At 37.1% G+C, this 18,978-nt stretch overlaps 1 protein-coding gene across 1 annotated transcript; it reads right to left on the bottom strand.

Moving 5' to 3' along the window:
* Nucleotides 1-697: 697 nt before the first annotated feature.
* On the bottom strand, nt 698-18,295 carry LOC104931551 (mucin-2). Its single transcript, XM_027272450.1, has 42 exons — nt 18,247-18,295; nt 16,753-16,978; nt 15,892-16,021; nt 15,618-15,678; nt 14,607-14,689; nt 14,175-14,370; nt 13,913-14,044; nt 13,706-13,826; nt 13,482-13,617; nt 13,313-13,393; nt 12,668-12,737; nt 12,400-12,531; nt 12,143-12,304; nt 11,794-11,888; nt 11,541-11,676; nt 10,959-11,205; nt 10,726-10,775; nt 10,095-10,183; nt 9,751-9,899; nt 9,526-9,664; nt 9,237-9,341; nt 8,839-9,033; nt 8,465-8,537; nt 8,212-8,381; nt 7,826-7,982; nt 7,291-7,395; nt 6,894-7,035; nt 6,743-6,762; nt 5,136-5,867; nt 4,681-4,922; nt 4,320-4,506; nt 3,597-3,807; nt 3,048-3,214; nt 2,817-2,886; nt 2,569-2,678; nt 2,375-2,406; nt 2,128-2,281; nt 2,006-2,043; nt 1,748-1,855; nt 1,520-1,559; nt 1,199-1,307; nt 698-1,094 (listed from the first exon to the last, which is right to left on the bottom strand). Exons 1-42 carry the CDS (start codon nt 18,293-18,295, stop codon nt 932-934), a joined length of 5,814 nt encoding a protein of 1,937 aa, XP_027128251.1. The 3' UTR covers nt 698-931.
* Nucleotides 18,296-18,978: the final 683 nt, after the last annotated feature.

The raw sequence follows: 18,978 nt of genomic DNA, 5'->3' as shown, positions 1-18,978 counted from the left end.
CAATGGCTTTCACTCTGGCTGAGTATTGCTCATCACCTGATAAGACATGTTGGAAGTATAGAAAGTATAGAAGATATTCAATAAAAAATACTTTGTAATATTTGAATTTCTGGGCACCAAGGAACTTCTTTTGCAGAACTTTTTGACACTGGAGTTGCAGCAGTAGTGTCAGCACCACGGCTGCTACTGAACAACATGGGCTTCTTTGTCAGCTGGGTTTCATATTTGTGTACTGTTAGATCTTAAAGGGCCAGTTCATCAAAGCACAAAAACAATTGTCTTGCTTACTTCTCTCATTTAATCATACAAATTAAAAAATTACAAAAAAACAAAACAAACAAAAGCAACCCAGCAGTGTCTCTGTTGCTGTATAATGCCAAGTAGTTCCATAGAAAATTGGGTGAAACTTTAAGAGTATATAGAATAACGATAATATTAAATCTGGATAGAGACATTGTTGCAGTCATTTTTCAGTTCCTCTAAATTCGCTGTATTGGGGTGGAGTCAGAAATGGTCAGTATCTCTAAACCTGGGCTAGATACCGACTTATTGACCCTTTAATTTCTAGAAGAGTTGTTATTACATGGAAATGGGAGGGATCAAGGCCAAAGCAGTGTGGCTGCCAAAAGGTACGTAGTGAAAAAGTGTAAATAGAACAGATTTAAATTCACACTCCAAAATTTGGTGATTAGTAAATGATTCAGTTTATTTGTTTGGTAATTGTAGAACACAAGAACGCAGAAAAGAGCACAAAAAAGGGCAATTTCAACTAGTATTAGTATCACTATTTTGCACATTCCACACTCTTGATTGTAAACGCAGTAAAGCTCTTATAATTTTAAAAACAGATTACATATATTTTGATTTGATTTTACTTTCAAATCAAATGAATACATGACAGAATTGTTTAATAATGGGTCCTCAGTACTTTTCAGATGGTACATATTTTGCACTCACAGCTGATGATATGCTTGTAGATATGTACTCTGAATCCGTTGTCGGGACACCGCAGGGTCATTGTCCTCCTCTCTGATCTGCCCTCCTGACAACATTGGCACTCCTGCTCCACCTGCAGGTCACCCTTTAACACAAGCCTGTTGCAGTGAACCGATGCACAGAGGGGAGAGAGAGCACAGAGAGTTAAAATTCAGAAAAGTCTTTTGCTATTGTTTGGTGACAGGTATACAGGTCTTCTCACCAGTGCGGAGACACACATGAGCCCTGACACACGAGCATCTGGATGCTGCTGGTACACCCGTCGATGGCATAGGTCATATTGGACACCTTCGGAGCACAGCTCTGTTTACCTAGAGTCAGAGGAAATTAATACACGATGAGGAGTGAAAACACCACCTCCAGAATCTAAAGATATTTTCCTTATCGACTTTTCAATGCAGGAGAAATTCACATTATTAAACTTTCAATGGTTATTAAAACTGGTTCTACAACATGAAAGGAAGTGACAAAGTCGGCCACTGTAAACTGACTTTGATAGTGATTCACATCAGACTTAACTTACATGTAAAGCAGCAGTGTTCGTCATCCCAAATTCTGTACATCTGGTTAAAAAAAAAACAATATCTTAAGGTCAGATTTGTGTTGCTCAATTTATTCTTTAAATATCTAACATCTACTTTCATGATAAAACAATTCTGTAGCTGGAGGAAAATGCAGCAACACAAGATTGTAAGCCATGTAAGATTTTACAGCTATGAATTCAAGTAACAGAGCAAAGGATGTGCAATACCTCTGGACAGTATTCTTTGGGACAGACTCTAGTCTCAGCCTGAATACCCTCTTTGCTGCAACTGAATAACATGCAGGGATGGGCGACATCCCTCCATCTGTCTCCCACCTACACACACAAAGACAGAAATCAAGACAAGACATTATACAGCACAGTGATTAATTCTAAATCCATGCAAAAAGCAGTTTTCCTCAAAGGGAGAAGAAACACTTCCCTTTGTCATATACAGAAAGTGTTGTGAGATTGGACACCACAAACCTTGTATGTTTGTCCATGATGACTGCATGTCTTCTCAACTGAAAAGTCACACATGAGGTAATAAGCCTAGCCTCTGAGATTGTACTTTTCATTTAAAAATATTATGAAGTGCCAGTCCTTACCACAAATCATATCACCACAGCAAGACGAGTTTACCAATACTTCACTGGAGTTGCAGATAGGAGTTGGCTTAGGAGGGATTGTAGAGCAGCGCACCTTCAGAGTCTGAAGGTCACATGTACATAGTTGACAGTTGGACTCCCACTTCTCGCCAGGCTGAAAGACAAGAATAAAAACACTTTTAAAAGCAAGAATCCAATCAAGAGTCAGAATTAACGCTTTTCACAGTAATGAAACAAATATATTTACCTCTTTGGTCCCACCATGTGGCCATTCACAAACTGATGGATGAGAAAACAAACTCTACATTAACACATCAAGACAACATATTGAAATGGATCTATACACATGCGCTGATTAATACCAGTATATCAGCACAAGATTTCAACCAAAGATTGTCTCGTTGTGCGTGTCAGCGTTGTACTCAATGTCATGTTACTCACAGGAACAATTAGACACACAGACTGTTGAGTGTTCTCCTGCCCTGAACAGGGGGCTGGGACAAGAACAGCTTGGACCGTTGTTCGTGAAGGGTTTTCCTTTATGTCGTACTCTACACCCAAACCAGAAGAGAAATCAAAATGATGAAAATCTTGATAGAGTAAGGTTTGTCACAACAAATGTAAAAAAAAAAAAAAAGAAAGAAAAAAAAGTATAAAGATGTTATTTGGAGAAATTAAAATGTACAAACCCGTCCTTGCAGTAATCGTCCCCCGTTTTTGGGCATTCATTGTAAACCAATCCATTATCACATGAAAAATCTGAAACATGTAAATGGACACTGTAATGTAGGCATCTATTCACAGAAGAATTAATTGTTGATGTTTTAACCAAAACATCATGGCAGTGAAGTCCATAAAACACAGAAATGTGTAAATACATACACAAGACAGTAGACATAAAAAGGATTCGAGCTACATACCACATCTTCCATTGGTCAGATACCTCCATTCAATACAGAAACCAGATTTCTTGCATTCTTCAGCAGCTTGCGCGAGTGAAGAGCAAGTTGCATTCGCACATGCATCAAACCTGCAGTTCTTCCTTTTACTGCCCATATCCACAACCTTACGGCATTCTGAAAAAACACTGAGGAAACAAAATAGATTACATTTTAGAAAACATACTAATAAACATACAACAACTCAAAACATACACAGAAAGACAGACAGCCAAGGTTATACATCATAACACACAATCAAGAAAGTAAAAACTTGGTATGCAGAAAACTAGGTAAGGTGCTATAGACAGTTACTGGGTCATTACTATGTGGTTACTTAAAGGTTGTATAGGGTGACTGCTGGTTGCTACTATGTGTCTACATTAGTCACAAAGGTAGTAGAAAGTAAAGAAAAAAGCATTGCATTGTGCCTCGCTTTTATGACATACAGTGCGATCATAGTACACATTGACCAACAAACACAGCAACTCTACCACCAATTCCCTGACAGGGTGTGTGTGTAGAGCTTACGCGTGGTAAAACAGCTCACACAGTGGGTCTTCAGGGCAGGGGGTGGGGGTGGGGGTTGGCGTGCTTTTAATGCAAGATACGTTTGTTGGTGCAAAAGCACAAGCTGGCTTTAGAGGGTCGGGGTACACCCAGTCATAGGCCGTTTTATCACAGCAATTGTCGTCCTCAGCCTGTCCTCCTCTACGGACACATGATCTACCATTACAAACACCTGGAGAGAAGATGAAGAGATGTATAGAAGATATGTGATCTGATATTTAATATACACATACACAACAACCAAGCAACTTTACAGTGGTATCTTAAATAATACTGTAAAAATACAACAGGCAAATCAGAAAAAGATTTTTTATGGTTACATTATATATCAAATTCATCTCATGAATTAGCTGGTCGTCTGTATTTTTGTCGTAGCCTTCCGGCTAGAGGACACTTTTAGTAAATTTTCTATAGTTCTTAAACGTACATAGACAATCTCCCTCTCACTATAATCTGTATGCAGACATTATGAGCATATAACATGCATGGAACAAACCGAAGACCCAAGCAGTTTTGATAGCCTACAAGCTTATTCAGCAAAACAGCCAACATGTTCAGTGAGACCAAAAAGGTTTATTGTGTTATCTAAAAATCCACTCTACACGGACAAACACATGTTTAAATCAGGTGTACAGTCTGGACTTAACCACAGCTGTGGATCACCCTTTTTAGTTCTTTACCCACCACATTGTCCTTGGGTGTTCTTATTGAAGTTCTCCATGGCCAGACTGACCAACACGTTCCACCAGGGACTGAGGGATACATAAGAGCGGATTTCTGGGAGGTAGATGGTAACTGTGGTGCCTGTGGTCTCAAACTTCAACCCTTTCTCCTCATATGGTGGCATTATAGACCTATTGTTCAGAGTGGCCTAGGGAAGATTAGATTAGTATCAAACCAACTGTCTCATTCTTTTTTAAGAGTATGGCAGCTATAAAAATATCTAATATCACAGAAAATGGTCAGCATCTATGAAACCAAATGTATAAGGAGGTATGGCAACATGACAAACTATAAATGAATAGATAGTTATATAATATCCTACCTGTACTGTATCTAAACTTGGAATGATATTGAGTGTAGCAATACTGTTCCCATATTTCAGGATAATTCCCTTAGCACAGGTGCCTGGCCACCCTGGTATACATTGTACGTTGTCTACAGCAATGGTCAGATGATGACGTGGTAACTTCTCCTCCACCAGGACGTAGGTACAGTGTTTCTGAAAACTAAAGGGTACGCCTTCGAAAGTGATGTAGTGGGGGTCCCCATATAGCTCACAGACACCTAGAGACAGTATGTGTAGGGAAATGAGGTAAATTACTCAAACATTTTAGTAGAAAACAATAACTCTATGAAAGCAGTTATGTCTGCAAGATTACTTGCTGTTATATGAAGCATCTAAATCATAATAAAATACTCAATAAACAGAGATAAATATGTTGAGGTAAATATTAAACACAAGAGGAAAAGAGAAAACACAGACATGGATACACTTACAATCACACTCTTTTCTTTGACATCCGCATTCATCTAACCAGGTTGTGTATTTTTTTCTGGGGCAGATGAGAATTGTAGGCTGTGGACAATCCAGTACGGTCGACACTATTTTCTCATCTTCACACGTGTTATTGAAGCAGTTTTCTATCCACGTCTCACCACAACGCCAGCTTTTATTGTTCTTCAGGTCTTTACACTCACACCCACGTGTGGTTGAGGGTGTTGTTGAGGGTGTGGTTGAGGGCGTTGTTGAGGGCGTTGTTGAGGGCGTTGTTGAGGGTGTGGTTGAGGGTGTGGTTGAGGGCGTTGTTGAGGGCGTTGTTGAGGGTGTAGTTGAGGGCGTCGTTGAGGGCGTAGTTGAGGGTGTTGTTGAGGGTGTAGTTGAGGGCGTCGTTGAGGGCGTCGTTGAGGGTGTCGTTGAGGGCGTCGTTGAGGGCGTAGTTGAGGGCGTCGTTGAGGGCGTCGTTGAGGGTGTCGTTGAGGGCGTTGTTGAGGGTGTCGTTGAGGGCGTCGTTGTAGTAGATGTTGTTAGTGCTGGTGTTGTTGATGACCAATTTTCAGTAGTAGTTGAGACAGTGGTGGGGCGCTGTGTTAGTACTGGTGTTGTTGATGACCAATTTTCAGTAGTAGTTGAGACAGTGGTGGGGCGCTGTGTTAGTGCTGATGTTCTTGATGACCAATTTTCAGTAGTAGATGAGACACTGGTGGTGGATGCTGGTGTTGTTGTTGATGCTGTTGGTATAGAGGTGAACTGAGGTTTGGTGTTTTAAAAACAGGTTCTATGGAGGTACATATACTTTCATTTAAGTCTAAAAACTGAAATATTAAAAAAAACTAATTTCAACACATATTCATTTCACAGACTTCCCAACAATAAATCCATGGACTCTCTGTTCTCCTTTAATTCCTCAGCTAAGGCAGCAAGATCCTTTGCATATAGTTATATTTAGTTGATCTGGGAGGGATTGGATATAATAGAGGAAAGAAATGTGCCTTAAAAAATGTACATACAGCATCAATATGCTTTAGGCATGGGCTAAAACAGGTACTACATCGTCTCCATTATTCCAATGTAAACAACAAAATATATGTGCATGTTGACTCCATCAGATGTTCTTGGACAGATAGAGCCTGAGCCTTTGATTTCTATATTTGACATCAAGGGAGAGGATTGTTCTCCTAAAGGAACTAATTACACAAATGGAACCTTTGTTATGTTATTGGCATACATGATAATTCTTCTAAATTCTAATTCTAATTCTAAATTCTGTAAAACCCCATAGCCTCCTAGTTCTATTTTTTGGTTGAAAATTTGAGAAAATGCGAGGTCCCTTCCTGGACTGCACTGAATCTAAGCGTTCTCTTTATTCAGTAATCTGCAAACTCAGTCATTGTAATAATTTTTGGAAATTATTATTAGTAAAGTTTTTTCATTTTTATTGATTTCTGAAGCAACTTCAACCTCTTGTTTTAGACATTTCTTTCTTTCTTTTATTTTTTGTATTTTCTAACCCGTAAATCTAAATTCCACACAACCTCAATCATATTTTAGCATAGATGGTAATAGACACGTGAAAGAGTAATAAAAAAATATAATTCATACTTACAACACACGTTTCCACACAGGCTGACAAGGGAATATAAAAGAGCAAGAAACATCCAGTTGTCAATGTAAAAAAATAAGGAAAAGTTCACAATTTATCATATTATGGTTGTACATACCAATACTGTACATACATTTATGATGGATAAACTTACCACATAGCAGTACCGATCATCATCGGATCCTCAGTATAAATGAAAGTGCCATTTATAGAACAGGTGCAGTCTGTCAAGTTGGTGCATTCACCAGTATTTACATCATAGTATGGTGCGTCGTTTGGACATTTGGGGTAGCAGCCTTTCCAAAAACAAAAAATTAATATTTTATTTTATGGCCACAAATGGCTTTTGTAGGTATTTAGCCAAGACGTAGAGTAGGAAAAAGCAAGTAGGTATATAAATTCTGAATGCCAGGTTTGTTTATATAATACTGCAAGAATTAGACACAAACTAAGTAGAAGTGAAGATATTATTTTCACCTTCCGAATTAAACTGATAATTCAGAATTAAGTTTAGTTGTTATACTTGAATACAACTGAGAAAGTCTGGTTACCTTCCAGCTTGTGAGTGAAGGCTGTGCCACAGATTTGTATTTCACCACAGGGGTCATAGTGCCAGATACACTGGCCCTGCTCGTTGTAGTAGTCACAGAAGACCGCTGTGGTTTAAATGATCACAGGTTAAATTACTACGACGTGTGTAATAATTTATGTTCTGAAAACTTTTAATAATATTAATACACATTTCATCATATGGATCGTAAGCTATATAAACATAAATAAAGCAATTAATGCTTGCCTAATGCCAAAAATATTGGTAAAACATATAATGTGTATGAAGTATGTGAAATACTACACATTGGCTGTAATGTACTGTAGGTGCCATGTTTTTCAACTCTTTCTTGCTAGACAAGAGATGACAAGGGTCACTGCATTTTTAGCATAGTTCGCTGAAAGAGTGAGGTTCTTTTGGGTTTAATTTAAAGATTTTTCTAAACGGCTCACTGTTCACCATCTGAAAAAAATAATAATTAAGAGATAATTTCAAACTAATGTTAATGAGAGGGGGGAAAAAGAGTCAGCACGTACGACACAAATCAGGACGTCTCCATCTTATGCACACATTGTTGTCGCTGCAGGCCTCTGCATAGGCTGCCACGGCTGTGCAGAAGCCCAGGAACTTCCCTTTAAACGCACAGGAACATGCTTCCAGCACACAAGCATCGAAGTAGGGCCCTGGATCCACCTGAGGATTGTAGAACATCCAGAACAGAGCTTTTATTAACACTTTTACGTGCTCTCTGTGAATGTCTATTACTGTAAATAGTAGATTTGAATGCATGTTTAGTGTTAGCTCTTATAGGTCATTAATGATTTGAGTCCCTTCAAGACAGTTCCTCTGCTTCCCAAATGTATAGTGATATAAGTCCTGCATAGGAATCCAACCCATGATCCTAAATATATAAAATGCATACTTTATAATGGCATTCTTTGAATGTGTCTCCTTTAAGGATCATACAGTTCCGCTGGGCCCAGACTGCGCAGTAGGAGTGGTGCTCGCATGGATAGGTCTCAGTGGTCACATCAGAGCAAGGAGGTGTGGCAGTTTTCCAGCTGTTGCCAAATGCCAGGGCACTGGACATCACTAAAACGGATTATTTGATGTTATTTAGACTGCCATTACAAAAGTATTACTGCTTTATAAAAGAAAAGAGGAAACCGTTTTACCTCCTGAGTTACTGATCTGCAGGTCATTCGTCTCAGTACAGTCAAAATTCCCACAGAGGCCACACACTTGATTCTGCAGGAGAGAAGTTTCAAAATGACACAAATTTAAGGGACTGCTGGTTATTAAAGACAAATAATCTATCAGTGATTAAAAGATTAAATATTAATAAATGCTATTTTTATTTGAAATATATAAATTCGACATATGGCCGCTTTGTTCTAAAGCAAAGTTGACTTGACCTGGTTAAATAAATCACTTTTGGATTTGAAATAAAAATCATGTATTTATATACATATGTTATCTTATATTTAGCAGTCTCTAAAGGTTTTTATATACAGTGTATATAAAAACCAATGATATGGAAATCACTCACCTTCCACTGTGGCTGGAGCTCTACGGTGACCCGAGTGTTTTTGTCCCAGATGAGAGTTATCCCTTTGCTTGGGACTGAGATTATGATGTAGAGTCCCACGGTGTGTACGGAGAAAAGTGCATGATCCTTAAGCATCCAACCACTGTGGTGGCGTATGGTCACCTTCATGTCGCTCAGCGTCAGGGTGACTTTGTCCTTGGTAAGACAGCACAAGTAGGAGAATATTTTTAATTGTTGATAAACAAGTTATAAGAGTTTATTATAGTTGATAATGTATATGAAGCGAAAAAAAAACAATCATATATAATGAAGATAGCTTAGAAACATGTGGGAAACTTGTGCACAATAGCTCAGGGTTTCAGTAAAGAAAGGTGGGAATCACAGAAAAAGCCATCCACCTTCAGGTTGAAGATGACTGAGCGAGAGCAGGTGAGTGCTTCATCACAACAGGGTACGCTCTCCACTCTGACAGAGAAGGTGCCAAAGCCATATCCACAGTCATCCTGAAGTAAAAAGATCAGTTAAACACATATCGTTATGAAAAATATGGCAAACTATAGCCTGTATTTTTAAAAATGACCTATACTTTTATATGGGATTTGGATCATGTATAGTGTACTTTGAAATCAGTGTAATGGGGGCCTACAAAGCAAAGAAACATGAGCAGTGGACTTGGATTGTTCTCACCTCTACAAGCATGTACCGACACTGTCCACTAAAGCGGTACCACTTGGAGTCAAAGGTCTGGAAGTGGCCATTTCCATAAACCTGGCATTTTCCGTTACAAAGCTTATCCGTGCAATTCCACCGACCCTGATCACAGATACTGTAAGAGTGTAAACTTTGTCAGTCTCTGGCCTCTGCAACAAGGCTTTGTATGAACAAATAGGAAAGCAGCACTAATCCAGTTACCAGCTTTTGCAGGAGATATCGACATTCTGTCCTGTGCTGAATACTTTGCCACTGTACACACAGGTGCAGTTGGCCTTAGAAACACAGTTTCCATTGTGATCTTCATATTGGCCATCTGGGCAGTAACATCCACTAGTACAGGTCATACCCTGGAAATCACACAATAAAGACATTAGACATGCACTTCAATGACAAGAAAGTCAAAAGTTAAAGTAAAAATAAAATGACAGTTGCAGCTACTCTCAACAGCCTATTATTAATCATAGCAAGTAGTCAGCTACTGCTTTCAAATGAATAATAATACATGAATAATGACATAAACCTGACATAACCTGTTGACCTACCATTGGTTTGCTGAGACTGTCACAGGTTTTCTGAGCCGTGTTAATGTTAGACTGAGCACAGTGAACACAAACCTTCCCATCTGTGCAAACTGAGCAAACAATAATTAAACACAAACATAGTAGTGTAGTGACATAAGTAATGAATAAAGTTAAGACAATGGAGCAAAGGTAAGACAGAATGAGTATAATTTTGATATGAGTATGATTGAAGAATACACTGTATATTTACCACATTTCCAGTGACACACCAGTTTTCCATCTGAACAGTTGCTGCAATAGACACCTTCTTTAGTTTGACATATAACACAACATAGTATGTGCAGTGCAAGTGTAGACTACACATTTGAGCACACTATAACAGCATTGGGGAAAAAACTTGGTTAGGGCAGACAATGTGTAAAAGCCTTAAGTCACTAGGGATGTAAATTACACAAGTAAAAACATAAATGGTATTTAAAGGTCCAGTCTGTAGGATTTAGTGGCACCTAGAGGTGAAGTTGCACATTGCAATCAAATTAATATTCTCCCACACCTCACCCTCTCCTCCTAAGCATATAAAAGAAACTCTGGCTACCAAATCCAACCAAAACTTCATATCTAGATCAGGGTTTGTCTGTTCTGGGATAAATACCAAAATGGCGGTTCAACATAGCAGACTCAGTGGAAGAGGACCCGCTCTCACTGTAGATATAAAGGACTAATTTTAAGACAATGAATACACAACAATTCTTATTTTCAGGGGATTATAACACTAATGGAAATATGCTAATGAATATAAGTATTCTAATAGTATTACTCCTAATTCTAACACACTGGACTTTTAATGATTGTGAATGGATGAAAGTATTCAGATAATCAGCTCACCACTGTCGTCCATCAATAACATGAGGCCCTGGTGGCGTTGTACCACCACTGTAGTGACAATCACAGTCTGTCTTTGGGGAACAGATTTGTTCTCTGTTCAAGTGAGTTCCCTCTGGACAGCCACAGCCCTCTACAGGCATATCGTCTTCTACCTCCCAGGAAGGGTCAATGCCAGACAGGGAACGACATGTGTTGTTGCAGCCTTGCATGTTGTAAAAGAATTCTTGGTTTTTCTGACACGGTAAAGCTGCAACACAACATTGTGATTAACATGAAATATACCACTGATTTTTAAAGTAAGTATTAATATGGTATTTTTTTAAAAAACGTTCGTTCTTGGTGGTTGATGTAAGTAGGTAGTAGAACCCTTTATATTTATAAACATGTGGTGTTAAAGGTTTTTCTTTTATCATGAATACTAAAGTGAACAAACAACAATATTAAAATTGCCAGCACCAGAATTGATTTATGACTTTGGACCACTTGTATTTTTGAGCGACTTGAACATTAATCCACTGACTCGTTCCATCGGCCTCTGAACAATAAAGTGGGAGAATAAATGGATATCAAAGTTGAACTCACAGCAATTGGTAACTTTCCTCCAGTCACCGACTAAAACACCCAGACTGGCGCAGGCTTTTGCATAATTGCCCAGAGCAATACACAAACACTGCTGCAGTTTGCTGCTGTCAGAATTACATGTTCCTTGGATGCAAGCCTGGAAACGTAAAAGTTTCATGTTAACAGGAGTCATAACTGATATGTCAATATGAGTTAATTGCTGAACAAAGAAGAAGTAATTAAGGAGTTCAGTTTGGCACAAAGGTCCTGTTACCGTGTAGTAGTGATCAATTGGGATGTGGCCATGGCATTTAGCAAATATCCCATATGGCTTTTTCAATACAGAGCACTTTTCCTCAGCAAATAGTTCTGAAAATAATATACTGAGATGATGAAATATGCAGAACCATAGAAGTATCTTTCCTTGTGTCGTATTACAGAGAAGTTAATAAAAGTCAATAAAATATTGAATATTGAACACATTGTATTATATCCTATCACGTCTGTTTTTTAGAATGACCTACCATTCCTGATATTGAAAATTGAGAAATACAAATAGTATATTCTGTATAAATCTATACACATAATTCCAACATTTTAGAAGCTTAATTATAGCAAAATACCATTGCTTGTCTTGATGCAGATGAAAGGTATGATATCTGAACACACTTTCATACTCCAGGACAGAGTAAAAGCTTTAACTGAGTTCTCAATGATCCCGCTGCTGGTGGTAAAGTCGTCAGTGGTGTCATTGTTGTAGTTACCACAAAGACCTGAAAGATAGACTGACTATAATTACAAATCAAACTGGATCATGCGATAGAGTTCATGAAACAAATATGATCATGATAAACAGTATCTTGACTTGAGAGATCTTAACCTGAGGGCATTTGCTTTTCACTTAGAGTGATGTACAGCTGGATTTTAGGAGACACCTGGACTAGGATCTTCAAACCAAAGGATGTCTGGACATGGACGTATATGGATGACTTCCAGCAAACCAGAGCATGAGCTGACAGGTGAGAAACAAAAGTAAGTTATTGGGTGTGAGTACCAAACCACTGGATTGGATGAATTACTAGACTACCAGATACACATTTTTACATTAAGGATCCCTAAATAGATGCAAAGGACAACAATTATTTTACCAGAATGATGGAAGTCAGTGATCTCCTTATCTCCAATTTTAACCATGTTGTGTGAGAATGTATATGTTTCCTGCAAATCCAAAAAAGCACATTTATATTAATTGACTGTACAGTCCTCTTGCTTAACATTCTTTGATATATGATATTGTTTTATTGTGTTACAAAGAGAAGATACTGGTTTCCTGTGAAACTAGGCATTCTAAGTCATGTCATGTCAGGTAAATGGCTAAATAACGCTCCAAAGTTGGGATAGATTTTGACAATGTAATATATATAGCTCATATAGCAATTAGCAATTTCAAGTGGTCAAAAATTATTACAATTTGTACCAAATAATTGAGCATGGAAATGTGCATCATATGTGCATCATATACTTCAATCATAATGTGATAAGTCCTTATACACTCTAAAGTTTCAAAATTTGAACAGGCGCCAGTGTTGATTACATATTTATAACATAAGTATATAAAGATTTGACACACACAACCAATTAATTTTCAGTTTTGCAGCTTTAAGATGATGTATAGCACTCCTGTGTTGTATATACTGATGCCTACTGTCTCCCCCTAAAGATCCCCTTCCACCTTCCCCACAAAATATGTTTATTATACGGAGGGATGGAGTGAAAAAGGTTAGAGCTTGTACCTGATACAGCTGAAGAACGACTGTTTTCAGAGCAATTGCATTTTCTTGGGAAAACTCAATTGTTATTTTCCAGTTGGGACCCTTAAAATGATTTTTAAAAGGGTAGTTAGTTATCATCAAAAGACAACATGGGTTAATGTTAAATGTTGGGGTAGTGGGAAAAATTTACCTGCGAGGCCACATATGCGCATTTAGCAGGGATGACATATCGTTTGCCATCAAATGTTTTTACAAACTGGGTTTCAATTGAACATTTGGGGGGACAGGAGCTTTTTGTGCACTGCCATTTCCCACTCTCACACACACTGTAGAAGAAATTTAAATATAAAACTTATATACATTTATTAATAATGTATTCATATACCATGATTACGTCCACTTTTGCCCACTTACCATGACTGACACTTGGTGCTACGTTTGTCTCCGGGTGAGTACTTCTTGCCATCAAACACACAGGGACACTCCTGTTTAGGCACACACTTGAAGCCATCTGCACGATCATTAAGCACCTTACCTACAACACAAATCAATCAACCTAGGCTGTTACAAAACAGAGTCAGATAAATTAAGCACTAAATAATATAGTCACACAGTGCTCACCCATTGGGCAGATACAGGAGCAGATGAGCTTCTGGTCTTCGTAGTATGTGTCTGGCTTTGGGATGGAGCAGCTGGGAATAAAGGCTGGACCCTGATCAACGTAAACCAGCTCACCTGGACAAGACGGTGGTTCTGCATTCACCCACCGAAAGAGATAAACACAAGTGCCCATCAAATCAAGTCTATCAAACAAGTGTCCAATACATATATTTGAGCCAAACTCTTTTGAGAGCTTTAAAATCTAGTTTTAAAGAGCACCTACCACATCCAGTTATAGATCTCCATACGTTCCACACCCGGCTCTGATTTCCACAGCGGACTACAATTTCTTTGAAGAAAGCACATCTGATGGTTTTGCTGTTTCTATATCTGTAAATGTTCTCGTTACAGAGTCGCATATAATGCGTCGTCATGCCTTGCAGACAGTCCCAGGCGTGGGAGAAGAACATTCCACATACCTACAATAATCATCAGAGAAAACCACTTGAACATTTTGAACCAAGACATATTTTATGCAAATTGTAATGCAATAAAAGATCGTTTAACCATGACATTTATGACTCAATGTTTTAAAGCTGAAATCATATAAAGTCACTACTTTGTAACTCCAGAACTAGTAGCATCATTTGTGTGTGTTGGAGTACATACAGAGCATCAGAACAACACAGCATCATCACAACAACTGTTAACTTACTGTAGTCATATTGTAGCCTTCATCTCGGGTTTGACAAGTGTTGTCAGGTAGAACACTGCCTCTGATCAACTCCTGCTTGGTGCCTAATTTTAAAAAAAGTACATTCTTAAAGCAAACACCAAAGTTTGCAAGAACAAAATGTGTGCATCCCTATGACCAACTACATTATAACGATAACAGATATTTTCTATAAAGAACCTTTTAAAAACATCTAGGCCCAATTAGCATTAATTTGTAATAGTTTCTGTAACTCCATGTCTATACTGCATTATAGACCCCCTAATCGTGTGATCATAACAATGTATAATATAAAGTCCCATTGTTGTAATATATAATAACTTTTTCATAATGCATTACAACAACTGTTATAATGCACTATAATGTGATTATCATAAATTACAATTCAGTTTTGGGGGGTAAACATTGCATTAGAGAAATGTAAATGTACATAATTAGTGCATTGCATTACTTCATGTCATGGTTTGGGGTTATATTATACTATACTACATTATACTATACCATATTAACCTATACTATATTATACTATACTGTACTATACTATACTATACTATACTATACTATACTATACTATACTATATTATACTATACTATACTATCACTTGGATCTAAGATTGTTTAATGGGTCATAACAGAAACTAAGTACTCCAGTTTGACACAGCTTTGTCCAAAACATAGTTGTAATTCATGATAATCATTCTGTAATGCATTATAATATTGATTATGACACATTAAACATGTCTGTAATACATACTATTGACATGGGCATCATAGAATAAAAAATCTATTTATAATTTATTATAAGGATATATAATTTATTAATATATCTAATTTAAACCTCATTTATAACAAGTTCTATTACCACTACCACTACTACTACTAATAATAATAATAATATATTAATATTAATATTATTATTATAAAAATATTATTATTACAACATTATATTATACAAGGATCCTGATATTAATTCCAGTCATTAAAGTATAATACTTAATTTGTTGTTTCCACACAGTCCAGTCATTTCGGTGCTCAGCTCCTGCTCTAGCTCCACCTTAACAACATATATAAAAAAAACTTCAGTGGGTGAGGTTAATACTTGAAACTAAACTACAACTTAAAACTAGCTGTGAATGTTCCAATTAACTTAGCATAAGCATTATGTGTGCGTATATTTATGTGCCTGTGTTTATGCTCTCCCGTATATCTATCGTGTGTCTATTGTAGAATGTCAGCATATGCGTTTGTGGTGTCAGTGTCCTCTTACCCGCACAGTGCCAATTCCTCCGGGTACATTGTGCCAAATGACAGACAGAGGAAGCAGCGAGCTCCTCAGTTTAGTGTAGATGCCATAGGGAAAGATATGCTGGTAGGTGTGGTCATACGGAAGGGATACCCTGTCAACGAATAAGCATACAGAGATATCAGTACAGATGAGACAGGTGTTATTTCAGTGGAATTTAACAACAAACTAAAAAAATTATTTTAATAAAGGGAAGGAAGATATAGAAAAACATTCAGAGACAAAATTAAGAGCACCACGTAATGTAGAACAGGTCTTTATTTTTACTTTTGAAAGTTTGGAAATCTTGTCACTTCTTCAACTTTATTTTTTTATTATAGACCTTAAATAAATTCATGGTGGAAAATATTATATTCCCCACCTCACCCAAAACAGCCCGTAAGTCACCTTGCAGAACAACTTGCCATTATACTGTGTGTTTGCATTTAACTTGACCAGAAAAACGATGTCCCAGAGTCATAGTTAATAATCAACTAACATTGATGACATTAAGAATGTGTAGGAATATCAGTCATGAATGAACGAATGCTATTTGAGTGTAAGGTTGTCACAATACCAGAATTTTAAACTTAGATACAATATTAGCATTAGGAATGATCTTCCATACCTCTGTCAATACCACAACAACACCATCAAGACTTTTGATCAGTGAATGAGACATGCTTTCTCACACTTCTCACACTACTGTAAATAATTTGGCTAAATAATTTTGTTTACAGATTTAGAGGATATGCAATTATATCAAATTTAGTGTCATAATGAGTCATAATTTGGCTTCCTGTGTGGCTGCTTTGCAATGTAATGGATCAAGGGTTCAGCACAAACCTTTTACCCTCTACCAGGATAATTCCATTCCGTAGAACAGTCCTGATTTTGTTGATGGTGATCTCGATTTCGACCAGCAGCCCACTGTCATCTCGCCGTATGGTGATATCACATTGCACTCGGTTGTGGGTGAAGTGGGTGAGGATGAACGGGCAGTTGGACGCCACATAGAAACTATTGCTAACAAAAGGCTGTACGACCCCACTGCCGAAATTCCTGCAAATCTCTGATCACAACAAAGGTCAAGTCTAGGCGGTTAACCTATTATATTATATATTATCAAAATAATAAATACTATCAAAATAATAATTTGAAGCGCATCTGCAGTTATACAAAGGGAAAATCAAGGAGTAGATTGTGTTGGATTTTCATCCAGGAGAGTAGGGTTGTTTTGCTTGCCAAAGATGGAATCATCACCATATCATTTTAATAATCTATTCACATTGACTCCGATAATTCAAAACAGTCAGTTCACATTTTGTAGCATAGTATATGATAAGATTTGTAAAAAAACAAAAAAAAGAAAGAAAAAAACAAAAAAAAGAAACACGACCAACTATTATTTCATCTATAAAAAAGTAATCTGTAAAATATAATGATCAAGATTGATTGATTTATACTCACTTTTCTCAGTATGTTTTACGACCAATTGCCCTGTCACGAAAACTAGGAAATAAATACAATTAAAATATAATTAATATAATAATATATTATAATATTATCAGTTATAACAGATACAGTATTTGATAATATACATATATATACAGATATGTACTGCACAAATGTCAGTGGTTAAAGAGGTATTCAGATCCTTTATATAAAGCAGCTACAAGGAATTTAATTTTGTGTTGACTCAGATGACCCCTGTGAACAAAAGTGCTATTGTTTTTTAATAATTGGATTATTTTTACTGATTTTTAATGTTGCAGAATAAAGTTGATTTAATTAACTAGATTAACTAAATTATTTCATACACTAGACTAGATAGTTATTTTACCTAAATTTTGATCCAGTAAAATGATTTTAACGTTTATTTTTGTTTGTGTAAATTCTTATTTGGTAAAGTAACTAATAACACAAGATGTTAAATAAATGTCGTGAAGTAAAAAGAACATTTATTTGTTTAAATTGTAGTGTAGTAGACACATAAATTAGCATGAAACAAAAATACTGGCCTTAGAATTGTACTTAAAAATAGGATAAGTGAATCTGGAGAAATCCAATACCATGGGAAACGCCATGATAAAGTGTGACACAGTAAATAATAGCAAATTCTTCTCAAATCCAACTTACTTAAAACCTTTAAATTTAATAAACCACTGAACCGAAAACTATTGGCTTACAAACAACTAACTTTATTTAAAATGGCAAATGTTTTCTACTTATTCTACTTATATATACTATAAAAAACATTTTTGGTTATCTTCTTTAATTTCATAATAATTTTTTTTATTTAATTTTTGCGATATGGTTGCAAATGAAATGTAGTAGTACCTGAGGCCAGTGAGAAACAGACAGCCAGCATCCATCGTTGTGAGCTCATGCTGCCTGTTGATGCTGCAGCGGGGCAGCAGAAACCAGGAGGAACTGCACAAACAGCTCACCACAAGGCTTATATATGATGTGCCCATACACCCACCCACACACGCACACACACCCGCACACACACATTTTTTTGTGATGTTGAACAACCCACTTTGTACCGGTACTTATTTGACGTGCACACTCACACATGCACACACACATAAAATGAATTGACCAGGAAACAAAAAAATCTAACTAAACATTAGGAGCAATTAACCAGAAAGACGGAAAAGATTACACAACGCATGGTATACAACAACAATAGGAGAGTAAAGTGTGTGTGTGTGTGTGTGTGTGTGTGTGTGTGTGTGTGTGAGACAGAGAGAGAGAGAGAAATCTGAACTTGAAAGAGGTCAGGATTAATTAACAGTCAAGCACCATTATCAAAACAAATGCTAATGAGCCCTGTGCTTTCATTCTTTTAAACCTCTAAAGATGTCAACACTAATTTCATCAATCTCACAAATACTGAGTAAAATATTAAGTGTAGCAATATGAACAAAGAGGAACTTTCAGTTCCAGACAATGCCATGTAACAGAGAACAGAGGAGTTGACAATGAAAAAATTAGGTGAGGAAACCTGACTGCCAGGGTGCATGAACCCGGATGTGGTTAGCTATTTATCTTTCAGACCTGGGGGAA

This window comes from Larimichthys crocea, chromosome XX (assembly GCF_000972845.2).
Source record: "Larimichthys crocea isolate SSNF chromosome XX, L_crocea_2.0, whole genome shotgun sequence".
NCBI classification, from domain to species: Eukaryota; Metazoa; Chordata; class Actinopteri; family Sciaenidae; genus Larimichthys; species Larimichthys crocea.
The sequence above is the reverse complement of the archived record's forward strand: the minus strand, read 5'-3'. Positions and strand labels throughout refer to the sequence as shown.

Coding starts and splice junctions, on each gene's coding strand:
- LOC104931551 (XM_027272450.1), bottom strand. CDS start 18,295: ATGAGCTCACAACGATGGATGCTGGCTGTCTGTTTCTCACTGGCCTCA. Junction 14,371..14,606: donor AAGGCTACAATATGACTACA/GTAAGTTAACAG, acceptor TGATTATTGTAG/GTATGTGGAATGTTCTTCTC. Junction 10,184..10,725: donor TATGTTGAACCGCCATTTTG/GTATTTATCCCA, acceptor TTGTTTGCTCAG/TTTGCACAGATGGGAAGGTT.